At 39.9% G+C, this 27,786-nt stretch overlaps 1 protein-coding gene across 1 annotated transcript in view; it reads right to left on the bottom strand.

Annotated features, from left to right (window-relative positions):
- HACD2 (3-hydroxyacyl-CoA dehydratase 2) overlaps nucleotides 1-27,786 on the bottom strand; it is a 103,414-nt gene that overhangs the window by 50,765 nt on the left and 24,863 nt on the right. Inside the window, exon 3 of the mRNA XM_077767619.1 lies at nucleotides 23,980-23,998. Within this exon, the coding sequence (XP_077623745.1) occupies nucleotides 23,980-23,998 (19 nt within the window). The remainder of the gene's footprint in view (nucleotides 1-23,979; nucleotides 23,999-27,786) is intronic.

A 27,786-nucleotide genomic window follows, 5' to 3' on the forward strand; every position in this document is an offset into this window, starting at 1 on the left:
TCTCTACCCCCCTCCCTCCCCCTTCCCCGCTTGCACTGTCTGTATCTCTCTCAAAATAAATAAATGAACTTAAAAAAATATAAAGCAGATAATTCATATCAGGTACTATAATATTCTGTTGCCAAGGACGAACGGATGGATTGCTATATTGGCTTGAGACTTCAGCAACTCTCCAAACCCTCTGTGGCAGCCACTATTAGTTGCTTATTTACTGTGCACTGTCCTCTTCCTCACTAACAGAGCACTGATTTTATTTGGGGTAGCAGTGTGCCTGCTTAAATACTAGCTTCCTTGGAATCCCCTGGAGCTGGAGGAAGCCGGAGGGCACAGTTCTGACCAATGAAAAACAGTTTCTGTAAAGCCTCACTGTTGAGCCACTTTTTGCCTGGAATATGACAAGACACCACTTAACCCACTATAGCTGTCTTACAACTACGGATCACATGTACTAAGACAGAAGTCACACACTAGGGATGGTAGAACATAAAGACAGATTTCTTGTTATATGGAAAAAAGAAACCCTTATTCGGTTAAAGCACAGCAGTCAGAATTCTGGCACGTATAGCCAAATGCAATCCTACCTATATAATTTTTTTTCAGAGTTGAAAAAAATGAACACCAAATCTGAAGGGAACTTGGGTAAACTTAAGAGATCAAAGTACATAAGAGTATATAAGTATATACAGTATTTAAGATTAGGTAAGACTTTTTAAAGGAAGCTAGTTCAATTACACTTTCCAGACACAAAGACTAATGGTATCAATAAGAAAGATGGTGGAAATCTGGTGTACTAATTCCTTCTGGTTAAAAATATTCTATCAGCTATAAAACAGAGTTTATATCTCAAAAAAGTCACTAGTATTTTATGTCCACAAACAAAAGTAAAAAAAAAAACTGCTTTCTTTTGCAATTTTGACATGTGGTATTCATGAGCATCTTTTAAAAACATCTTTCTGGAGCCAAGAATGTGGCAACACAATGCCAGGTCAAGATCTAACAGATATAAACGAGTATTTACTGAAGTATTTAACTATCACAAATAGTTGATTGCTCTTTAGTAAACCATTTTCCTTTATAATGTTGGAACTGTGATTACCCCATTCCCCCTACACAGATTATTTTAAGGAAAAACTCCAGCATAAGCACCACAGTCTCCATCTAAACAAATCAATCACAGATCTAAGATGAAATGTTATATGAAAAGAGGTAAACTCCAGAGAGCTAGAAAATACATATTTTACTTGATTCTTCACAGTAAATAGATTACTGTGAGGACTCACTTTGCTTTGAACCAAAGAAATAGAATAAATATTTATGAGCTGACTACGTGAATGAACCCTAAGAGTAATGAACACGGATCCCGTATCCCAGAGCAGGTTGCTGCAAAGTTTACGTGTCGGAGCTTCAGAGTACAGAGGGATATGCTTTCTTCATGGTGTGTTATTAGGAAGTTAAGGCCCTCACAGGCTACTCTGCTACAGGTGGACTCTACACAGCGAGTTCCCAGCTCACTTTGCTCCTATGACGTATCTTTGTATTCCTAAAGGACTTGCCAAGCTGACCAGAATCTCTATTACGTGCTGTGGTTAGACCAAGCATTACATTAGATTATTTGGAAATAAAGACAGAAAAATATAAGGCTATGTTGTTGCTCAAACTGCAACAATAATATTTACTGAGAGTAATCTACACATCAGTCATGGTTCTACATCCTTCTCTTATATTAAATGATTTACTTCTCACCATACTCAAATGAGGTAGAGACTATTATTTTCCCCATTGTATACAAGAGGGAACTGAGGGACGAAGAAAGAAACTCATGTGAAATTACATGATGGGTAAGTGGTAAAACCAGAATCAGCCCTAGGCAGTCTGGCTCCAGAGTCCCTGCTCTTAACTATTAAGCTCTACTACTTCCAACCACAGGAAGGAGAAAATCAGGCAAAAAAGGCTGTGATGGTTTTTAAATACGCCCACAAATTCTTTGATATTTCTCCCTTCAACAGGCAGAGCCTAAGTCTCTTCCCTTTCCCACTGGACTTAGTGATTAGCCTCAAACAAACAGAAAAAATAGAAGTAATGGTGGCTGAAATAGGGACTAGATCATAAAAGGCGCTATGGCTTCCTCCTTGCCTTCTCTCCAGGATCACCCACTCCAGGGGAATCCAGCTGTCCTGTTATGAGGGACATTCCAGCAGCCCTGTGTCCACACAGAGGATCAAGGAGTGAGGCCGAGGCCTCCAGCCAACAGACATGTGAGTGAGTCATCTCAGGAGCAGACCCTCCAGTTCCAGTCAAGTCGTCAGCTGCCTGCAGCCCTGGCTGACACCTGACTGCAACTATGACAGAGACTGAGCCAGAAACCCGCCAAGTGGCTCCTGAATTCCAGACCCACAAAAACTATGAGACAGGAAATGTTTGTGATTTGAAGCCACTCTGTTTTGGGGTAATTTTTAAGGTATCAATAGATAGAGAACATTTCGGCAGAACCACATTTTCGGTATAAATTTTATAGGTAAGCTATAAATTGCATAATTACTTAATGATTTATTTATATACATATTTATTGATTTTTAAAATGTTTTATTTTTCAGTAATCTCCACACCCAGTGTGGGGCTTGAACTTACAACTCTGAGATCGGGAGTCACATGCTCTACCGGCTGAGCCAGTCAGGTGCCCCTAATTAATGATTTTGAGTGTTCATTCTTTGGAAGCAATAACCATTTTGATCCCTGCAGAAGGGTGGAACAACATATCCTTCAGATCCCTTCAAAGCACAATAAACTAAGCTAATTATTTTTTGGGATTCTAGTCAACTTACTTTATCAAAAATTAACCAACATGTTAAGCATATACGTGTAGAAAGATTACCCCTGCCTTAGACTGTCACAGATCTCTTGCTTTTTCTATTTTCCTATAGGTCAATAAACAATATATTCCAGCCCCAAAAATCTATCTATAAGAGCAAGCTGTCTATTTGATTCCTGACAATCTATTCAAGGTGCTAATCTACCATTATTTATAGACCTTTGATTCCTTTTTGAGCAGCTGTCACTAACAGAACAACTTAGAAGTTCAAAACATTCTTTATTCAACTCAACTGACTCCTGGAATTATTAGTCATGTTCCTCAAGGCTACGACTGTCATAAAAGCTAAAGATGAACCAAGTCTCAAGAAGGCCGTGGAAAAGAGCCACCATTAAACACACAAAGATTAGCTGATGTTCACTGATCGATATTCCTTTAAAGTTCTTATCCTGATCATGAAGGTCTCTTTCATCACGATGAAGGCTTTCTAGAGGTGCTTCTTGTACCCAAGTTTTAACTGTTTGTGGCTTTCAAGGCACCCCAGAGCTGTCATTTGGGAACCCATGTATATGCTCAGAAGATAAATATTGGCTATCTCTTAGGGTGGAAGGGAGAAAACAGCGAGTTTGTTCTAGTCGACAAGTATTTGACACTCTGCCCACCCCATTCTCCTCCCCCTCAAGCTTCAGAAATGGTTGTCTGGCCTCAAGCTGTCCCGACCAAACTCAAATTCTCCAAAGGAAGAAGAGCAGAGGCACAGCCAAGGCTTGTAGCTGGCAGTGGGGGCTGAGGAGAGACTGAGTACAGGTAATATAGAGGAAACAAATGGGGCAGGAAGTGAAAAAAGAGAAATGGAGAAAATGAGCAAAAATGGAGAGGTAGAGAAATGTGTGGGTGGATCAGGTGGTTAAGTGTCCGACTTTAGTTCAGGTCATGATCTCATGGTTTGTGAGTTTGAGCCCCGCATCAGGCTCGAGCCTGCTGGAGATTCTCTCTCTATCCCTCTCTCTCTGTCCCTCCCCCACTCATGCTCACTCTCTCAAAATAAACTATAAAAAAAAATTTTTTTTTAAATGAAGTGGTAGGAAAAATAAAGGGAGAAAAGCAAGAGGGAAGAGAAAGAAGGGTAGAGAGAGTTCATGGTAGCACATGAGGGAAAAAGAGAATAAACAGAGAGGCAGAGAAACAATGTTCCCTGAAGGAAGGGGGGGGGAGGAGGGAGGAAGGTAGAGAGAGAAAGAAAGAGAAAGAGACAGAGAGAGAGGGGGGGGCAGACAGAAGACAAAAAGTCAAGGCTTATCTCCAGGTTTCTGATTCTGTAACTAGTAGAAACTGGTAAGGCTATTAACAGACCCAGGGAAAAGGAGGCAGGGCAGGCCTGGCATACAACAAGGAATTAAGCTTTACACATGTTGAATTGGAGGTTTTTGCAGAGTAACCAAGTAGAGATTCCAAACAGGCAGCTGGGACAGTAACTCAGGAGACAGATGTGGCCCCGAAGTGAGGATGCGGGAGCCAGTGAAGCCACGGGGCAGGTATGATGAAGTCACACAGAGACTGTACAAGGGAAGAAAAAAAGGCTGAGGGTCAAAACCGAGGGAGTACTCATACCTGAGCAGCAAAAGGAGAGAGAAGAGCCATGAAAGGGTCTAGTAAGGACAGGAGCAGGTGGCCTAAGGCACAGAAAGAGCTCCGAGAGAGACTGGGCAGGTGGATGAGTGAGTAGCTCCACCTTGAGGGGCAGCTGGGGAATCGCGTCCTCAGAGAGCCAGCGTTCCATGAAGGTAAGAGGAGGACGACTTCTGTGAAGACAGGGGAGCGTTTGTTTATAAAGGAAAAGGGTTCCAAAAAGTATTCTTGCTTCTCCTGCGCTCGTATATCTCTTTGATGTTACCCTTTGGGCAAAACTTTTGTCCCATTATGCTTCACATCTGTGTCCTTAGCTGGAGAACAGGATGGGGTATTTGTACTCTCCACGCTTAGTCAGTGCAGTGCCTGCACCCGGCAGAGATGCCACAAATGCTAGGAGGTTTTCTAAAGGGCAGATGAAAAGTATGCATCAGGAAAAGTCTTAAAATGTGATATTACTCTTAACCTATTTCTAGAAATTTATCCATAAGGACTCATCACAGCTGTGCAAAGATTTAGCTACAGGTATAGTTATAACGTGCACATTTTAAAACTACTTACACATTCAACGAACAGAGCACTAAATAACAATCACAATACATCTATATAACAGTACTATGCATCCCCCAAATAGCTATACGGATCAACAGTAACAAATCAATACAAAACGTCCATCCTCAGTCAGCTAAAAGACATAGGTGACTGCAGGCTCTACTCACCTGGAAGTGGAAAAACAAACACCAAATTCCAGCAGAGCAATCTTTTGAGCTGCCACTGCGAACCTTTGTGGAATGGGAGGCGTTTGGGCAAAAGGCATGGAAAAGAGAAGAGAGGAACAGAGGGCCTAAATCTGAACTGAAAATCACCCCGGAAAGAGGCAGTCCACTCTTAGTACAGAAACACTGAAACATCACCTTGTCAGTGAGAGCCAGCAAGAGGGGAGGGACTCATGTCTGTGGGACTCCCAAAGGGCAACCCCAAAAAGGCAATGCCTCTGGGAAGAACTGGCTAAAAAGGGAAGAGACAGGTACCTTCTAATGGCTGGAGGTGAAGGAGAAGAGACGGGGAAATTTAGACTCCCAAAACACAAACTAGAGCTTAAATAGTTGATGGGCAAATAATATCTCCCCCCAATAACCTCCTCAAATAAAGGAGCTCAGTTGAAGGGGCTATACTTCACTACATTTGGAGATAAAAGTTTTTTCAAACTAGGAATCTTTAAAAACGAACAAAAACTTCTAACCCTTTCCACAAAGTGAATAGATGAAAGCAATTGACAACTATGCAAAGCTATTATCAGAAGAAAACCAACAAAAAAAAGATCAAAACATTTCAGCTAATGAAAATGCACTCCACAAAATCAATCACAAGGAAACTTAAACACAATACTCCAAACTGAATTAAATATGTTTAAATAAGCATTTGAGGATATGAAAAATCATTTTTAATAAGAAGTTCAGAAACCAGAGAACAGAAATGGACAAAAGCAGGCAGAGGCAAAACAAAAATTGATTGACACATGACAGAATGAAAGAAAAAGACAAAATCATACCTGAAATGAAGACTAATTTCAAGTTGATCAAAGGAGAATAGAATCAAATGAAAATTTAATAAAGGACACTGAAGAAAAGAAGCAAAACAACTAAGAGAACAAAAATGAGATAAACAAGTAAAAGGGATCAGAGAAACAGTGGTTGGAAGAGAAGCAAAGAAGATCCAACACAGAGACATACCTTGTTTTACTGTTTCACTTTATTGTGCTTCACAGATGTTGTGTTTTTCCACAAATCAAAAGTTTGTGGCAAACCTTACATTGAGCAAGTCTATTTGGTGCCATTTTTCAACAGCATTTGCTCATTTTGTCTCTGTCACATTCTGGTTATTCTCATACTATTTCAAACTTTGTCATTATACTATTTTAGTTACAGTAACCTGTGATCAGTCACATTTTTTTTAAAGTTTATTTTTTTATTTAGAGAGAGAGAGAGAGAGAGAGTGCTAGTTGGGGAGAGGCGATGAGAGAGGGAGAGAGGGAGAGTGGGAGAGAGAGAGAATCCCAAGTAGGCTGGACACTATGAGCACAGAGCCCAGTACAGGGCCTGAACTTATGAACTGTGAGATCACGACCTGAGCTGAAATCAGGCGCTTAACGGATTGAGCCACCCCCAATTAGGAAGATTTTGTGACCAGTCATCTTTGATGTTACTGCTGTAATTGTTTTGGGGCAACAGGAACTGTGCTCACGGAACATGGTGAATTTAACTGATAAATGGGCATGTTCCAAATCCTCCACTGATGGGCTGTTTCCCTATCTCTCTCCCTCTCCTTGGGCCTCCATATTCCCTGAGACATGGCAATATTGAAATCAGGCCAACTAATAACCCCACAAAGTCCATTAAGGGTCCAAGTGAAAGGAAGAGTTGCAGGTCTCCACTTTAAATCTAAAGCTAGAGGGGTGCCTGGGTGGCTCAGTTGGTTAAGTGTACAACTTTGGCTCAGGTCATGATCTCATGGTCCATGAGTTCGAGTCCCACATCAAGCTCTTGGACTGACAGCTCAGAGCCTGGAGCCTGCTTCAAATTTTGTGTCTCCCTCTCTCTGCCCCTTCCCTGCTTGCGTGCTCTCTCTCAAAAATAAATAAACATTAAAAAGTTTTTTTTAAATCAAAATGATTTAAAATGATTGAGGTTTGTGAGGAAGGCATGTCAAAAGCCAAGACAGGCCAAAAACTAGGACTCTTGAGCCAAACAGTTAGCCAAGTTGTGAATGCAAAGGAAAAGTCCCTGAAGGAAATTAAAAGTGCTACTCCAGTGAACATATAAATGATAAGAAAGTGAAACAGCCTTATTACTGATATGGAAAAAGCCTAAGTGGTCTGGATAGAATGTCAAACCAGACACAACATTCCCTTAAACCAAAGCCTATCCCAGAGCAAGGCCCTGACTCTCTCTTCAATTCTATGAAGGCTGAGAGAGGTGAGGACGCTACAAAGTAAAAGTTGGAAGCTGGCAGAGGTTGGTTCATGAGGCTTAGGGAAAGAAGCCGTCTCCATAATATAAAAGTAGAAGGTGAAGGTGAAGCAGCAGGTGCTGATGCAGAAGCTGCAGCAAGTCATCTAGAAGATCTAGTTCGGGTAATTAAATGGAAGTGACTACACTAAACAACAAAGTAGACAACATAGCTATCTATTGGAAGAAGATGCCATCTAGGACTTCCATAGCTAAAGAGAAGTCAATGCCTGGCTTCAAAGCCTCAAAAGACAGGCTCACTCTTGTTAGGGGCTAATGCAGCTGGTGACCTGAAGTCGAAGCCAATGCTCGTTTACCATTCCCCAAATCCTAGGGCCCTTAGGAATTGTGCTAAATCTGTTCTGCCTGTGTTCTGTAAATGGAACGACAAAGCCTGGATGACAGCACATCTGTTTACAACATGGCTTACTAAATATTTTAAGCCCACTGTTGAAACCTACTTCTCAGAAAAAAGATTCTTTTCCAAATATAACTGCTCAATGACAATGCACCTGGTCAACTAAGAGCTCTGAAGGAGATGTTTGACAAGATTAATGTCACGCCTGCTAACACAACATTCATTTTGCAGTCCGTGGATCAGGGAGTAATTTTGACTTTCAAGTCTCATTATTTAAGAAATACATTTTGTAAGATCTAGCTGCCCTAGATCTGCAACTGATAGATCTGAGCGAAGTAAATTAAAAACATCCTGGAAAGGATTCACCATTCTAGATGCCGTAAGAATATTCATGATTCCTGGGAAGAGGTCAAAATAGCAACATTAACAGGGGTTTGGAAGAAGTTGATTCCAACCCTCAAGACTCCAGGGGAGGAAGTAACTGCAGATGTGGTGGAAACAGAAGAGAACTAGAATCAGAAGTGGGGCCTGAAGACGGGACTGAACTGCTATAATCTCATGATAAAACTTTAATAGACGGACAAAGAAAATGATTTCTTGGGATGGAATCTATTGGTGCAGATGCTGTGAAGACTACTGACATGAACAACAAAGGATTTAGAATATTACGTACACTTAGTTGATAAAGCACTGGCAGGGTCTGAGAGAACGGACTCCTTGTGATTCTGTGGGTAGAATGCTATCCAACAGCATCGCACGCCACAGAAAAACTGTGAAAGGAAGAGCCAACTGGTGTGGCAAACTTCACTTGTGTCTTATCGTGAGAAATTGCCACACACACTCGACCTTCAGCAGCCATCAACACTGAGGTAAGACCCTCTACCAGGAAAACAGATAACGACTACGAATGAACCAATGATGGCTAGCATTGTTTTTAGCAATAAAGCATTTTTTAATTAAGATATATCCATTGTTCCTTTAAACATAATGCTACCGCACACTTAACAGACTGCAGTATAAACATAACTCTTATATGCAATGGGAAACCAAAAAATTCATTGGACTCTCTTAATTGTGATATTCATTTTATAGCAATAGTGTGGAACCAAACCCACAATACCTCTGAGGTATGGGTGTATATATATTTGGAGTCCCTGAGAAAGAAAAACAGAAAAACAGAAACCGTACTAAAGTTTAAAACCATAATCCAATAAAGCTTCCAGAAGTAAAAGAAGGCCTGAATTTACATGTCAAAAGAGTATATTAACTACCTAGGGAAACTGCCCTGCAATGGTCAACTCTAAGGCATATCCTAGTAAACCTATCAGGCTTTAATTCATTAATTCATTAATTATTAAAACATTTTTAAACATTTATTTTTTTGAGAGACAGAGACAGAGCATGAGTTGGGGACAGGCAGAGAAAGACACACACACAGAATCGGAAGCAGGCTCCAGGCTCTGAGCTGTGACCACAGCTCAGTTGAGCCAGCCAGGCACCCCTGTTAGACTTTAACTATAAAGAAAAAGTCCTTGGTGATGTCAGCAAGTTCGATGTGATGGAGCATTCGACTCTTCCTCAGGATTAGGAGTTTGAGCCCCACTCTGGGTGTAGAGATTACTTAAAAAATCCAGTATAGCTCAGACAGAGATATTCTGTTGTGGGGTAAGGAAAAGTGAAGTAAATACCCAGCTTTAGCACAGCATGAGGCCTGTACCTGTGGCCCCGGCTGTAGAACCCAGCGCTGGACGAGCCCCTCTACTGACCTAGGCTCTAGAACTACTCCAGTACTGGGCTAGCCGCACGGACCTAGGACCCAGGCCCATTCCAGTGCCAGCCAGGCCCCTGCAGCCCCTGTTTCCAGGCTGGCCCCATGGACCCACGCTCCAGGCCCGACACAGCAGTCCCAGGCACCAAGCGCATCTCTGTGGACCCAGATTCAGACCTCTCCTAGTGTCCCCAGGTACCAGGCACACCCACTCACTAACCCAGGCACCAGGCCCGCCTGCTGGACTCCAGCAGCAAGCTCCTGTGCAGACACCCATCACACAGCCTGCCTAGAATCTCTGACCAGGTTGACTGGTAGAGGGCTTTCCCTGTCAAAGCCAGGATATAAAGAGTAGAAAAAATGACTTCTTCAAGTGCACAGACATCAATGCAAAGCCACAAAGATCACAATCAGAAAAACATGATATCATCAAAAACAACAAAATAAAATGCCAATAACTGACTGTAAAGAAATGGAGATCTATGAACCACCTGACAAAGAATTAAAAATAACCATTACTTTAAATATAAATGGATCACAATCACAATCTACAATGAAAAGAGAGTGACTGAATAGATTAAAAAAAAAAAAAAAAAACNCTGTGAGATCATGACCTGAGCCAAATTTGGCCACTTAACTAACTGAGCCAAAGGTGCCTCAAGACTCACTTTAGCTTTAAGGACACCTAGGCTGAAAGTGAAGGGATGGGAAAAGATATTCCATGCAAATGGAATCAGCTTTAAGTCAAAAACTGTCACAAGAGACAAAAATCATTAGGTAATGATAAAGGGGTCAACTAATCAAGAAGATGTAACAACTGTAAATATGTACATACCTGACATTGGAACATCTAAATATATAAAGCAAGTATTAATAGAGCTGAAGGGAGATGTAGACAGCAAACCAATAATAGTAGGGGACTTCAACACCCCAATTTCAACAACAGATAGATCATCGTAACAGGTATCAATATGAGGGAACAGAGGACTTGAACAACACTACAGACCAAGGAGACATCCTATACATCCATAGAACATTCTATCCAACAACAGCAGAATACACCATCTTTGCAACCGCACATGGAACATTTTCCACAATAGATCGATCACAGGTTAGGTCACAAAATAAGTGTTAACAATTTAAGAAGACTAAAATCATATTAAAGATCTTTTCTAACCACAATGGTCTCAAAGTAGAAACTAATAACAGGAGTAAAGTTGGAAAATTAGGAAGCAAAACGGAAATCAAAAATATCCTGAGACAAAGGACAATGGAAGCACAACATAGCAAAACTTATGGGATGCAGTAAAAGCAGTTCTAAGAGAGAAATTTGTAGCAATAATGCTTACATTACAAAAAAAGATCTCAAATAAACAACCTAACTTTATACCTCATGGAACTAGAAAAAGAAGAAACTAAATCCAAAGTAAGCAGTAGGAAGGAAATAATAAAGACCGGAGCAGAAATAAATGAAATAGAGATTAGACAGACTACAGAAAAGATCAATGAAACTAAGAGTTAGTTTTCTAGAAAGATAGGCAAAATTGAGAAGCCTTTAGGTAGACTAGGGGGGAAAAAAGAAAACTCAAATAAATAACATTATAAATGAGAAAAGAGGCAGTACAATTGATACAACAGAAACACAAAGGATCATAAGAAACTACTATGAATATCTATATGCCAAAAAATTGGATAACATAGAAGTAATGGACAAACTAGAATACCATTTACTAAGACTGAATTGTGAAGAAACAAAATCTCAACAGACCAATAATAAACAAACAGAATTAATCAGTAATCAAGAACTTCCCAAAAAAGGAAAACTTGGATTTGATGGCTTCACTGGTAAATTCTACCAAACATTTAAAGAATTAATACCAATACTTCTCAAATTCATCTAAAAAATGAAGGAGGAAGGAAGACTTTCAAATTTGTTTTATGAGGCCAGCATTATCCTGACACCAAAGCCAAACAAGGAAACTACAATAAAAGAAAATTTTGGGCTAATGTCCCTCATGAATGCAGATGTATAAATTCTCAACAAAAATATTAGCAAACCAAATTCAACAACAAAAATCATACACCATGATCAAGTGGGATTAATCTCTGGGATGAAAGAATGGTTCAACACATGCAAATCAATAAACATAATACAGCACATTAGCAAAATGAAGGACAAAAATCATACGACCATCTCAATAGATGTAGAAAAAGCATCTGACACAATTCAAAACCTTTTCATGATAAAAATTCTCATCAACAAGTTGGGTATAGAAGAAATCTCGACATAATAAAGGAAATATATCACAAGCCCACAGCTAACACCATACTCAATGGTGAGAAGCTGAAAAGCTTTTTCTCTAATATCTTTTTATCTAATATCAGGAAGAAGACAAAGATGCCCACTCTCACCACTTCTATTTCCTGGAGTACTGGCAATCCTAGCCAGAGCAATTAGGAAAGAAAAAGAAATTAACAGGCATCCAAAACAGAAAGGAAGAAGGAAAATGGTCTCTGTTTACAAAATGATCTGTTAAAACTAAGAAATGAATTCAGTAAAGATGCAAGATACAAATTAAACATATAAAAATCTGTTGAGTTTATATACACTAACAACAAACTATTTGAAAAAGAAATTAAGAAAACAATCCCATTTACAACAGCATAAAAAAAATACTTAGGAATAATTTTAACCACAGGAGTAAAAAATCAGAAAAATTTACTGAAAACTGTAAAACACTGATGAAAGAAATTAAAGACACATAAAAATGGAAAGATATCCTGTGTTTATGGACTGGAAGAATTAATAGTTAAAATGTCCATGTTACCCAGATCAATATACAGATACAATGCAACCCCTATCAAAATTCCAAAGGCATTTTTCACAGAAAAAGAAAAAAAATCCTAAAATTCACACGAAACCACAAAAGACCCCAAATGGCCACAGCAATCTTGAGCAAAAAGAACAAAGATGAAGGCAACACATTATTTGATTTCAAAATATACTTCAAAGCTACAGTAATCAAAACAGCATGTTCTGGTCATAAAAACAGATATATAGACCAAAGTAATATAAAGAAAGCCCAGAAATAAAAGCCACATAGATATGGTCAAATGATCTTTGAAAAAGGTGCCAAGGACTATTTTATTACTAAAATAAATATAAAAAACCCAACAACACAGCAAACACATCATGTAAGTAAACACAGCAAATAATACATAGTATATGCACCAATTATAACAGAAATGTGACCGAGTAAGGCCAAATATCTCTCATATCAATTACTGTGAAGGGGCTGAAGTCACTTATTAAAGGAAAAAGATTTTCAAACTGGCTCCCATAAGACAAGACTCACTTCTACGCTGATACAAGATGTGATTCACAGAGGCCGCAAATAAGACATTTTGTAGTGCTAAAAGTCACAGTTCACACCGAACTTGTAACCATCACAAATAACTATCTGCTTTGCTATGCAGAAGCTATAGGAGAAAGAAGGAAAATTAGAAATACGTTAATAATTAGAGGTATTAGTATTCTCAATCTCAGTGCAAAACAGATCATGCAGACAAAGATAAGGATAGAGAAGATCTAAAAATAAATCCTGAGTGACCTTACATATAAATATTAATTTTATACCTTGGTAGTAAATATGAAGTAGGAAGCATGTATTTCTTCAGAACTGGGTTGTGGAGAAAAATTGATCTAGGAATTGCTTTATTTTATTAATGAACATTAGGAATGTCAAACTGGAAGCCCAAGCTACTGCAGTGAGAAAAGAAAAACAAAACCTTTAAAGGTAGACAGGTTGGAAAGGAAGAAATAAAATGGTCTTTAGTTACAGATGGCATGATTGTCTATGTAGAAAGTCCCAAAGAATCTACAAAATCACTCCCGGAACTAAGAAGCAAGTAGATGAAGGTTGCAGGATAGAAGGCCAATATATAAAAGTCCATTGCTTTCCTATCTACTAGCAGTGAACAACTAGAATTTGAATTCAAAAAGTCCATTTATAATGACATCTCAGAAAGAGGAAATATTTAGAGATAAATCTAACAAAACATTTTGTCTGAAGAAAACTACAAAGTGATGAAAGAAATTAAAGAAGATCTAAGCAAACAGAGAGCTATTCCATGTTTGTGAATTGAAAGCCTCAATATTGTTAAGATGTTCTTCCCAAATTGATCTACAGATTCAACACAATCTCATTCAAGACCCCAGGAAGCTATTTGCTAGGTCTTAACAGACTGGTTCTAAAGTTTTTATGAAAAGGCAAAAGACCCATACAATACTAAAAAAAGAACAAAGGTGGAGGAATTATTCTACTGAATTTCAAGACCTACTATCATCAAGACAGCATGGTATATGCAAAATAGTAAGACATAGATCAACAGAATAGAGAGCCCAGAAATAGACCAACACAAATATAATCAGCTAATATCTGATAAGAGCCCAAAGATAATTCAATGAAGAATGGACAGTCTTTTCCATAAATAGTGCTAAAACAATTGGACATCCACATGCAAAAAAATAAACCTACACAGACTGAACGTTTTTTACAAAAATGGACTCAAAATGGATCATAGAGCTATCTGTAAAATGCTGGAAGAAAACAAAGGAGAAAATCTACATAAACTTGGGTTTGGTAATGAATTTTTAGATACAACATCGAAAGCAAGATCCATGAAAGAAAAAAACGTAGTTAAGCTGGACTTTATTAAAATTAAAAACTTGTGCTTTGTGAAAGGCGCTATTAAGAGAATGAAAAGACAAGTCACAGACTGGGAGAAAATATTTGCTAAATATATACATGATAAAGGATTTGTATCAAAAATATAATAAGAATTCTGAAATCTCAACAAGAAGACAAACGACCCAATTAAAAAATGGGCAAAAGATATGAACAGATACCTCACCAAAGAAGATGCACAGTTCGCAAAGAGTATGAAAACATGTGCAACATCGTTTGTCATTCCAGGAGTGAATATTAAAACAAAAGATACTACTACGCACGTGAGAATAGCTAAAATCTAAAATGCTAATTGCTGGCAAGGATGCAGAGCAATAGGAACTTTCATTCATTACTGATGGGAATGCAGAGTGGTACAGCCCCTCTGGAAGACAATTTGGCCGATTCCTAGAAAGCCAAACACAGTCCTATGACACAATCCAACAATCGTGCTACTACTAGGTATATACTCAACAGACTGGAAAATGCAAAATTATTTTTTTGTCCGCATGAAACCAGCACATGAATATTTACAGCATTTTTATTCATAATCATCCCAAATTGGAATCAACCAAGTTGTCCTTCAATAGGTAAATGGATAAATAAACCAGTGGATCCACACTACGGAATACTATTCAGAAATCAAAAGGAATGAGCTATCAAGCCATACAAAGGCATGGATAAATCCTAAATGCAGATTGTTAATTGAAAGAACATTGTGAGATAGAAACTGTTACTGAAAGGGAAAAAATACTGGAAAAATGTTCACTATGAATGGAGAGTAAAAAAATCCTCTCCCAAGAAAGCTGTACAGAACTATTAAAAAAAGAAGACATACCACTGTCATACAAATATTCCTAAGCATTCTTGCTCCCTTTATTATTTACTTAACCAGTCAACTCTTCCCAGAGGCATAAACCAAGTAATTCTTTTGCTAAAAGAGAACTCAAACTTTCCCCTTTCGGCTCAATGGAATTTACTCCACTCAGTCACTAGATGGTACTTCCAGCTCTCTTGACCAACCTTGCTTTTGAAGTGAAGAACAGGTTTATTGGTTTCAGCTTGCCACCAACCATCTCACCAGAGAACTTTTGGAAAATATATTTCTTTCCTGCCCAGCTTTTTAATGAAGAAAATTAATTTTATTTTTAATTTTAAAGACGCTTTGATGCCTTATAAAAAAAAAAGAAATGTTAAGATAATTTCTTTCAGGGTAATGTAGAAAGTTCTATTTTTTCATTGCCTCTGATATTAATGGTCAAGTTGTCAGAATTCACAGAAAAACATCAATGTCTCTTTTTTTCCGGTGAATCTTTTTATTCCTCAGTTTCAGCTATTGATTCTTTGCTACCTATTTTTATTAGACATCCTCCAGAAGTTCTGTAACTTCCAAGATAAAAATGTCCTAATACAAGGGTGCCATCTAGTGGTGACTATGGGTAAACGCATACTATAGAAAATGTACAGGCGCGCATCTCCCATTTCAATTCTGCTTTGTGATGTGGCTTTCAAAATGCATTGGAAGGAAAGATTTACTGAAACTACCATACTTGAAATAAGTTTCTTAAGACTAATACATAGGTACGTCGAAAGGTCTAGCCTATCCTCTTTTTCTATCACTACTCAGATAACTAAAATTCATCTCTTTAAGCTATATTAGTTAATTTCAAGGAATGTCAGAACATCAGGGTGCAAGGAATGTTAATCTATTAACCAGTCCAACCCCTACGTTTTCAGATGTGGAAACTACGGCTTAGTGAGAGGATGCTTGACTCGTCAACAACTAGTAGTATTTCCAACAGACCTGGTTTGCCTTGGCTTGGTTCCTAAGGGACTGGACGGTACAGTATCTTATAGAGAAAGACACTTTTAAGTATCTCAGTAACAGGTCTGCATTCAAACCAAACCCCTAGCTGTTCCTACAAGGATGGCAGAGGGTAAGATTCCCCATCTAGGCTCTCTCTTCAAGGCTTTCCCTTCTGAATTCTGACTGGGAACAGAAGCCCTCAGAGATGAAGTCTTGCCCACTGATCATCAATGGAGAGGCTGCTATAGGTAACTGAGTGCTGGCCTGGTGCCAGGTGGTGCATATGAGCTCTGCTAAGTCTCCAACCTTCCCTGCTCAGGCACTTTGGGCTCCTAATGAGCATGCTCTATTTGTTTCTCTCTTCCCTTCATCTCAGTACATTCACACCGAGCAGGAACAACTGACAGAGCTGGGTGTTCCAGGCAAAAGAGGCTGTACGTACAAATTCTGGAGGTGTGAAAACACAAAGTTTATTCAGAGAACAAGTGCTTTGGCTCTGGGTGCCAGGAGCAGAAGGCGCAGGTGCTAAAACTATCTGCTCTTCCTCTTCGCTCCGTGTCTGGAGAGGAGGAGGCAAAATTTGATCAGGAGGCAACAGAATGAACGAAGGGCCGAGGCAGAAGGAGACTAAGCCAGGCTGGTGGGAAGGGCTTGATTATGGTTTGACCACAGTCGTATGTCTTCACAGAGCTCTGGTTGTCAGACACTGGAAAATGACTGTACTCAATAAATGACAAAGGCAGAATTGCAAGGATGTGAAGACTGACTTTGGCAACTTCCTGCCCAAGCCTCTGACCCTCCCCCTGTACCCCAGGAGCTCTCCAGCCGGAGCCTTAGAAGCCTCTGGGCAGGGGAGACGGGAGAGCCTGCTGGGAAAAGTCCATTTTCCCAACTCAGAGGGCTCCTTCTTCCCTCAGCCCGTATCGCCACTAAGCAGGCCTCCCAGCCAGAAAGCAACACGTGACTCTCAATCTGAAACATTCTTTTATTCATTCTTGTGGGGGGAGGGGTCAGAAAAATGGGCTAGGGAAAGGGGGAGAGGCCCGGGTCGAGCACACTAAGAACAGGGCGCAAGAGGGTCAGCAAGGTCCATGTGAAGCTGTGTCAGCTCCCAGTAACAAAAGGGAAGGTAGATCTCAGGATCCAAAGTTTGTGCTTTGGAAATACGGCTATTTTTTATACTGTTTGATACTCATTCCCTTTCTGCTCTTCCTATTCAGTACAGTTCATTTAAAAAATGTCAACTAACCTAAGTGGAACTAGAGAAAGCAGTTTTTCTTCAAAGCCATACCCCTGAGGAGGGGGCAGGAATGGGGATATAAACAGAATTCAGGTAATCAAATCCACAGGAATTACTCCTTCCCTCTGGGATGCTTCCTTCTGGAGTTCTCTTCCACTATAATACAGAGGATTCTGGGTCTGGTTTTAATAACATGTGATGACAGTTCCTTCACAATATTGCACTGTAAATGACTATTACCTTGATCCTCTTAAAGTGGGGGATAGTAGCATTACGGTTTGGAGAGGAGTTAGTTCACTGTAACTGATGGAACGGAAAAGATTTCTGGTAGGAGATGTGGTCTTCTGGTGTTCATCTCCCTAACAGCTGCTCCTCTTCCTCTCTGGCACCATTTGTTACCTAATAAAATCAGTTTTGAAGCCACATGCTACCTACTAATATTAAGGCAACTGCAAATTTCTTAAAATTCACTTTTTAAAAACAAGAAAAGGTGCCATTAGTTTGAAAGAGGAGGGCAAGCTGGCACATATAAAAATGTACTTGGAATCAGAAATCCAGAATATTTCAGTAAAAGGGGTTCTGTTCTTGTCTGCTGATGATATCAAAGTGCTAATACTCAACATTAACATTAGACTCAGTACCCTCTGGGCTATTGAACTCCTGTTCTACACTTTTCAGTCAAGAGAACTTCCAAAGTTATTCATATTGACAGAATAGTTTTCAACATGAAGGTTCACTGAATGCACGATGTCACATCTTACCAAGAGTATCTTCAGCTCCAGTCCCTCTACCTCTACTTTCCATCCCAACAAAGAGGGAGAACCATACTCTGTAGCTAGCTGACAGCCACCCCATGTCCCATATACCTCTTCCACAATCTAATTTGCAACACAACACAGGAAAATAGGTAGTAGGTAAGTTTCAATACAAGCTACACCACATGAATAAAGAAATCAGAACTCGGGGCACCTGGGTGGCTCAGTGGGTTAAGCATCTGACTTCGGCTCAGAGCATGATCTCATGGTTCATGGGTTCGAGCCCCGCATCAGGCTCTGTGCTGACAGCTCAGAGCCTGGAGCCTCTCTTCGGATTCTTTATCTCCCTCTCTCTCTGACCCTCCCCCGCTTGCGCTCTCTCTCTTTCTCTCAAAAATAAATAAAAACATAAAAAAAAGAAATTAGAACCCTTCTCTGTAGTCTTGTGAAAGGTAAGTCTCAAAGTGTTTTTTTTTTTCATAATTCTCATTTCGAAAAAGAAAAATATCGCATAAACATAAAGCACTACAAATCCTGGGTTGAGGGCTGCAACCACAGCATTTACATCTTGTCTTAGAGATAAGCAAATCCTGCATTGTTTCACACATACATGGAATCTGAGGGGAAAAAACAAACCAAAACCAAACTCACAGACACAGAGAACAGACTGGTGGGTACCAGAGGCTGGGGGTGGAGGAAATCAGTGAAAGTGGTCAAAAGGTATGAACTTCCAGTTATAAGATAATGAAGTCCTGGGAATGTAATACACAGCATAGTGACCATAATTAATACTATACTTTATATCAAAGTTACTAAGAGAGTAATCTTAAAAGTTCCCATCACAAGAAAAACTTGTAACTATGTGAGGTGAGGGAAACTAATAAAATTGTGGTCATGTTTTGGAATGTATACATATACCAAATTGTTATGTTGTACACCTGAAACAAATACAATGTTATACGTCAATTGTATTTTGCTTAAAAAAATATATATCCACAGGGTGCCTGAGTGACTCAGTGGGTTAAGCATCCGACTTCGGCTCAGGTCATGATCTTGTGGTCTGTGAGTTCGAGCCTGGCATTGGGCTCTGTGCTGACAGCCCAGAGCCTGGAGCCTGCTTCAGATTTCAGTCTCTCTAACTCTCTGCCCCTCCCCCACCCATGCTCTGTCTCTCTCTCTCTCTCTCAAAAATGAATAAATGTTAAAAAAATTTTTTTTTAAATATCCCTAGTATACATTCAAAATCATTCCCCCAACCTCAGAAAAGAACTCCCATCTCTACATTATTAATGGAGAACAAACAACCTACACCTGGAAATAACGGGGGCATGGGAACCCTTCTGCATAGACAGGAGGCTTGGCTCCTTGGAAATGAGCCCCTCATACAGAACTGTAGTTTATTGTTTCTGGAAGCTGTTTTTGCCAACTTGCATTGTCACAAGCATGAACCAGAAGCAGCTCCAACTCATACTGAGAATAAACAGTCCTGAAGCGCTCACTTACACAGAAATTATAATTTAAGAAAACTTGGAATACGGAAGAGGTATACCGATATTCAACAGTACGTCAGGGACAGACACTTTTACCATTCTATGACAGCACAGCTGTTTTAGTTAGTAATAACAGCTCCCCTTTGGGGCTGGGCAGTCTTCAGTATTACCATGGTTTAGACATCATGCTAAGTACTTCCCATACATGTCCCCTTTCGTTTGCACAACAACCCTATAAGGCACTATCATCGCCTTTAACTGATGTAGAAACAAAGGGGCAGAGATGGAGTTACTTCCTGGAAGCGACACAGCTAATAAATAACCCAGGTCTGACTGAGGTCCAGACTTCCCATCAATAGCATGTAAACTAAAAACATCCCAAGGCTCCAAAACAAGTTGTAAAAGACCAAATTCTTAGGGTGAAAAGTTGTACCAAGCCACAAGAAGAGAAACCAGCATCCAAAAATAAACTTAAATTGTAGGAGCAAAAAAAGGACTGCCTTTAGGTCATGCTAGAAACAGCCTCCTTATTAATATCATTTACTTTTTAAAGGAACTGAACACATTTTGAAACCATTTTTGAAAAACGTCACCAGAATTTGGTTAGAGTATGATCAAATGTTCACCGAGCTTCCACTAGGCGGCCTGGACTCTTAGGTGTTGGGATACAGAAACCAGTAAGAAACGGTTCTCATTGCTCAAACAACAGTGATGCTGGCAGGAGATACAGGCAGTGACAGACCGCAGCGCACAGCAGAAAGGATACCAACAGCGAAGTGTAGCCTCTGACGGAGAGGAGAGGAAAGGTACCTACTCTAGCCAGTGGCCGGTAGGAGAGTTTACTGCAGGAAGAGTGGTGAAGGGCTGCCAGCAGGAGGGGGTGGGCTGCTCATTCCAGACGCAGAGCAAGGCCTGGCCACAGACCAGAGGCAGGAAGTGGTGGCAAGACCCACAAAAAGGCCAGGGAAGCTGAAGCATGGAGTGAGAGGAAGGGCACAGGGAAGGCTGGGAAGGGTGGGCAGGCTCCTAATCATGGCGAAGTTTAAACCAGTGAAGGGTTTTAAGCAAGGAGGCCACAGGCTCAGAAGTATCTTTTAACTAACTCCCTCAACGGCTGTGTGAAGCATGGGCTTAGAGTCACCCGGTCAAATGTTCGACTCATGGCTCTATGGCTTATTAACTGTGAACTCTGGCAAGATTTAAAACCTTCTAAGCTTCAGTCTTGTCACCTGTAAAAAGGGAAGTCAATGAGGTAATGAGTCTAAAGCACTGGAACACAGTAAATGCTCAATAAAGGGTGGTTCTTATTACTGTTAACATTACAAGCCTAGAAGTTCAGGGAGACCAATAAAGGAGTCCAGATGAGACGTACCGACGCCCTGAATGGTGATGAAAAAACAAGACAATCTGAGAAATATTCAGGAAACAAAAATGATAAAATCTGATGACCACCTAGCTATGGAGATCGACCTCCGCATCGCACTCTGCACTGACAGCGTGGAGCTTGCTTGGGCTCTCAGTCTCTCTCTGCACCTCCTATGCTTGCTCACAAAATAAATAAATAAACATTTAAAAAAAGATCTGGTAAAAGGGATGGAGGGGAATTAAGTAGTGATAAGGGAGGAATGTAGGGTCAAAGGATAAGTTTATTTTTAGAATGCTACCCCCCCTGAGTATTTTGTGAGCTGGGAAGGAAAAGGCAGATGACAAAGAGTGAGGATGCAGGAGACAGAATCACTGACAGGGCAAGGTCCTTAAGGAACTAAGAAGGAATTTTTTCTTTTTAAATTTTTTTGTTTGTTTGTTAGAGAGAGAGAGACAGCGCGCGAGTGGAGGAGGGGAAGAGAGAGAGAGGGAGACACAGAATCCGAAGCAGGCTCCAGGCTCTGAGCTGCCAGCACAGAGCCCGACGCGGGGGCTCAAACTCACGAACCATGAGACCATGACCTGAACTGAAGTCCAACATTTAACCGACTGAGCCACCCAAGTGCCTTGAATTAAGGTCTTTTAAAGTATCTACTCATCACATCAATAAAAGAAAAGATAAAAACCATATGATCCTGTCAATAGATGCAGAAAAAGCATTTGACAAAATACAGCATCGCTTCTTAATAAGGACTCTAGAGAAAGTCAGGCTAGAAGAAACCTACTTAAACATCATAAAAGCCATCTAGGAGAAGCCCTCAGCTAACATCATCCTCAACGGGGAAAAACTGAGAGCTTTCCCCCTGAGATCAGGAACACGACAGGGATGTCCACTCTCACCACTGTTGTTTAACATAGTGCCGGAAGTCCTAGCATCAGCCATCAGACAACAAAAGGAAATCAAAGGCATCAGAATTCGCAAAGAGGAAGTCAAACTTTCACTCTTCGCAGATGACATGNTATATATATAGTATCTACTCTATGTCAAGTACCACATTAGGCCCTGGGGACACTTATCCACAAACCATCAGAACAGAGTGTGACTTGAACACCAGTCTGTGGACTGCCTCCCACCAGCGGAGCTCAGAAGGCTGCCCATCTGACTGCGTGTTTCCTGAACCCAAGCTTGGGCCTGCTCACATTTCTACTCTCACTGTCCAACCCACTGTCTGGCACCCACCACCTGCCAGGCATTCAGTAACTTTCTTGGTATGAATAAAGATATTGGTCATAAACTTTATTTCTAGGGATAGACATTTTATAAAGAGGGTATGAAAACACATTGTAAGATAAAGGGAATTGGGGCATTAAAACACAATGAAGTAATAGTGATTAAAATGTAGGACACGAAGGTTAAGAGAATGGGGAGAATGGGGCACAAGGTTCAATCATGTGAGAAAGGCCTAAAGTGGTTCCAGAACTCTCTCTGGCCAAATGTATACCTTAATCTATAAGCTTATGCTTAAAATGCATTTAACCATCTAAATGCATGATGAAAAAAATTTTTCATCTCAAAATTGTACACAAAGGATCAGAAAGGAAACGTGTGTGAAATTACACATCAGCTAAAACCCATTACTGGCTATGTGACATGGTCCAGGTCCTATAACTTCTGAGAAAGCAGATCATGTGGCAGATGAGACCCCAAGCCCCTTTCAAATCTCTTGCTCAAAGGTTCTAAAGCAGTATTTCTTAACCTTTTGGGGATCACATACTCCTGTGGGAATCTAATGTAAGCTATGAATTCTATCCAGCCACTCCTAAAATAAATATAGACACATGCTTACAAAATTCTGCAAATCATAGGGAGAAACTCCTGACTATAGACCTCAGTCCTAGTGGAAATTAGTTGAGGTGCAAGACTACAATGAAGATGCTTTGTCTTCCTTAAAATTAATGGAGCTGGATATCAGAGCGACTGTGCAAGACCTAAGGTAGATAGCTTGCTGTGTGTCCACCTGTGTATCCTTTTTTCCCCAAGTTTATCTTTATTTATTTGGTGGGGCAGGGAAGGGCAGAGAGAGAGAGGGAGACACAGAATCTGAAGCAGACTCCGGGTTCTAAGCTGAAGTCAGACGCTTAACCGACTGAGCCGCCAAGGGGCCCCCACCCGTGTGTCCTTCTGAACCAAGTCTCCTCATCTCTGCAGGCTACAGTGCCAAGCACAGTGCCCTGACTATAGTGGGCACCCACTTAACTTGTGAATTAAGCTGACAGGACCAAAATGGTTTGGATGCATGGTTCTTGAGTTTTCAGACCTTTGGTGCTCTCCTAGGTCAACTGCAAGTCCTCCTTTTCAGACAAATTCAGACGCATGGCAATCACTAGGGGTTTGTTTACTCTACAGAATCTGTCAACTTTCCAAAATTCAGTTCTATTTAGAGGGGTCTAGCCCATCCCAGACAAGAAGCTACATCTCACTTCCAGGGCAGAATCGGATGACCCGCTCCTTCCCCCCAAAAGAAAACACACTGTATCTGCTTTCCATATAAATCCCTTACATTTCTATAACTTTATATTTTCCCAGTCCCTCTCACACACATTCAGTATTCTTCTGGGAGGTAGGCAATATACACAGTACTCCATTTTCATCATAAGGAAAGAAAATATAATATTTAAGTGATTACAAGAGGGCTTTCTACATAGTTCAGAACCAGGACCCCAAGTCACATTTTAATATGTATGCTAGTGTTTCTGTCACCCTTGTAACGACGTGAGACGGGCCTCTTTAAATTGACAGAGCAAAACAGTTTTGACATTTAATAAACTGTTCAGTGATAAGATCTAAATAGTACCTATCATTTCAGAAACCAAGAGCCACACCAAAGTATGCAATTCTATATATAATAATTAACTAGTTTAGTTTTTTCAATATTCAGTAATAATCACATTGACCTATTATTTATGACTTCAAAACAAAGGAAAATCCACTGTGCATAGTAGGGGGAAAAGTCCATACTTACCTACCGCACAATGTAAAACCTAGAGAAAAAAAGAGGGAGAAAAGAATTAGTAAAGATCAGTAATAATATAGGTTATATAAACTAGCCTTTCAATACTGAATTTGAAAAATACACATTGCAATTTTAAACCTGGCTATTTAACAAAACGTAAATTCTTATTTATTTATTTTCATTTGTTTGTTCGTTTTTAGTTTGTGTATCTGTGGAAGATTTTGTAAGGAGTAAATCTCACCCAGTAGTCTACCAGATGTCAAGGATCTCTCTTATAATATATAAACCCGTAAGAACAGTAGGTGTATATCTCCCATGCCCCACATTCTGCAGAACAGAACTGTCACAGACTATAGAACACAGGGTGGGTCAGAAGAGCCTTTTTTGGCTTTTCTTATCCAGCAGGCCCTTCAATGCAGACATTCATTCAACCTACAAAGCTCCAAACTCAGACTCCTCGTCTCATTTGGTGACCTCATTACAGGCATACTCCAAGTCCAATCTGTTACCCTATATCTCTTTATGCTCCAAGCATGGCATTCCTCTTTCAGAAACTCATCCCTTTCCTACCTTCACACCTGCTATGCCTCTTAATCATCAACCTCCCAGTCTTCCAAGTTCAGCTATTTTCTTTCCCCTCACCTACAAGTCCTATTGGTTTCCAAGCCCTGCTAATACTTCTGGCATCTGCCTTCATAGTTTTTATTTTCAGTGCTTTGGGTGTGATTGCTATCTCTCTTCCATTTCAGTGGCCATCCAAGTGGCCAATTGGGTCACTCTAAATTGCCTTCCAATTCATCCTATATATGGCATTGCTTTAACCCTGGTGGTGGTTGTGTTAAAGAGGTAATCTGAAGAGCTGGGTTCAAGATAGTAAATGCACCTCCTCTATGGACACAACAAATCTACAACTAAATGTGGAATAATTCCTTCTGAAAGGGGCCTGAAAGTTCAATGAACAGAGCCTCCATACAAAGGATAAAAGGACAGCATCAAGATGGGAAAGGGGGCAGAAACACAGACTTGCTAGGAAATAAAACAAACCCTAGCTATGGTGGTCATGACTGCGAGGGACGTCAAAGGAATAGACTTTTTCCCAGATCAAAGGTACTTGAGTTCTATATCTGGTGCCAAATCCTTAGATCTTGAACAGAAGTGATGAGCCCTCAAAACACTAGGCTCTGAAAATCGACAGGGATCACCTTCAGGAAGACTAAAATTGCAGGGAATGGAAAACCTGCTCTTAAAGGGCTGACATGCCTCACTCAACCCAGAAACCAGCACAAAAACACCAACCTGAATAGTACATAGAGCATAGGTAAAGGAGAATCATTTGCTAACCTTAAACAGTAGGAACTCTCCCTGAAAACAGGCACTGGTAGGAGGGATTTTTGCAATTCAAGTCTACCTTACTAAATACGGGCACTGGTAGGCACCATTTTGGAATCCTCTAACATGCTAGTGACAGTAGGCACACCCAGCAGAGAGCCCTGCCCACAGGACACCCTGTAGCAGTTGTGGACACCACTTGCAGCCCAACCAAGTGCCAGTCCAGCCCACCAACATACCACAGCCCCGGGAGCTGCCACAACAGAAGGATGACACAGCCTACACAGGGGACACCCCTTGAGCACCTGGTTCTAGTGATTGGGAGATTGTGTTTCTGGGCCCAATAGTGCATCTCCTATGTAAGGCCACTCATTCAAGACTGGGAGAGGTAGGTGACTTACCCAATACTAGGTAATAGAAACAAACACAAGAGTTAGGTAAAATGAGGAAACAGAGTATGTATCCAAAAAGAACATGCCAAAATCTCAGGAAAGAACTAAACAAAACACAGATAAGCAATCAACCTGATGAAAAGTTCAAAGAAATTATCATACAGATGTTTGGTGAACTCAGCAGAAGAATGGTTAAACACAGTAAGAACTTTAACAAAAAGGTAGAAATTTTAAGAAAGTATCAAACAGAAATTTAAAAAATACACTAGAAAGGTTCAACAGCAGACTGGATGAATCAGAAAAATGAATCAGCAAGCTGGAAGACAAGGCAAGGGAACTTACCCAGACAGAGCAGCAAAATGAAAAAAAAAAAAAAAAGAAAAAGAAAAGATTAAGATGAGTGAAACAGATAAAGGGGATGAAGAGGTATAAGTTTCCAGTTATAAAATAAATTAAGTCATGGAGATGAAAAGTACAGCATAGGGAATATAGTCAATGATACTCTAATAATGTTGTATGGTATAACCTATGGCAAAAGAACAGTGGGAAAGTCTCTTCAAAAATAGTGCTGAGAAGACTGGACAGCTACACATAAAAGAATGAAACTGGATTGCTTTCTTACACCATACACAAAATTAAACTCAAAATGGTTTAAATGCCTAAATGTGAGCCCTGAAACCATAAAATTCCTAGAAGAAAACATAGACTGTAATCTCTTTGACATATGTGGTAGGACCATTTTTCTAGATATGCCTTCTTTGGCAAGGAAAACAAAAGCAAAATTAAACTATTGGGACTACATCAAAATAGAAAGCTTTTGCCCCAAGAAGAAAATGGTCAATAAAACAAAAATACCACCCACCAATTAGGAAAAGGTATTTATTTGCAAATGATGTAGCTGGTAAGGGGTTAATATCCAAAATATAAAAACCTTATACAACTCAATACCAAAAAAAACCAAATGATTTGATAAAAAATGGGCAGAGGATATGAAGAGACATTTTTCCAGAAAAGGTATACAGATGGCCAACAGACACAGGAAAAGATGCTCAGTATTACTAATCATCAGGGAAATGCAAATCAAAACCACAGTGAGATATCACCTCACATCTGTCAGAATGGCTAGAATCAAAAGGACAAGAAATAACATGTATTGGCAGGGAGGCTGAGCAAACAGAACCTTTAGTGCACTGTTGGTACAACTGTAAGCTCATGCAGCCACTGTGGAAAACAGGATGGAGGTTCCTCAAAAAGTTAAAAACAGAATTGAATCACCATATGATCCAGCAATCCCACTACTGGGAATTACCCAAAGAATATGAAAACACTAATTCAAAAAAATATATGTACCTACTGTGTGTTTATTTCTGCACTATTTACAACAGCCAAGATATGGAAACAACCGAAGTGTCCATTAATAGATGAATGGATAAAGATGTTTTATATATATGTGGTGGAATATTACCCAGCCATAAAAAAGAATGAAACCGTGCCATTTGCAATGACATGGATGGATCTAGAGAGTATTATATTAAGTGAAGTCAGTCAGTCAGAGAAAGACAAATACCATATGATTTCACTCATCTGTGGAATTTAAGAAACAAAACAAACAAAAAAAGAGACACAAACAAATAACCAGACTCTTAACTATAAAAAACAAACTGGTGGTTACCAGACATGAAGATGGCCAGGGGAGATGAGTGAAACAGGTGATGGGGATTTAAGAGTATACTTATGACCAGCACTGAGTGTAGTGAATAGAATTGTTGAAACATTGTACACTTGAAACTAATATAATACTGTATGTTAATAATACTTGAAAAAACTAATTTAGAGAAAGAAAGGAAGAGAGAGAGAGAGAGAAACTAAAGCCCAAAGGCACCTCCCTAGTTCAGTTAAAAAAAAAAAGTTGTATGGTGATAGATGGTAACTAGACTCATTGAAGTGAGCACTGCATAATACATAAAACTGTTGAATAACTATGTTATGCACCTGAAATTAATATGACATTATATATTAACTATACTTCAATAGTAAACATTGAAATAAAAAGGTGATGCAATGGATGAATGTTAAGAAGCTCTGGAAGGTTTGG

The sequence above is a fragment of the Crocuta crocuta genome, unplaced genomic scaffold (genome assembly GCF_008692635.1).
Source record: "Crocuta crocuta isolate KB4526 unplaced genomic scaffold, BGI_CrCroc_1.0 scaffold45, whole genome shotgun sequence".
In the NCBI taxonomy this organism is placed as follows: domain Eukaryota; kingdom Metazoa; phylum Chordata; class Mammalia; order Carnivora; family Hyaenidae; genus Crocuta; species Crocuta crocuta.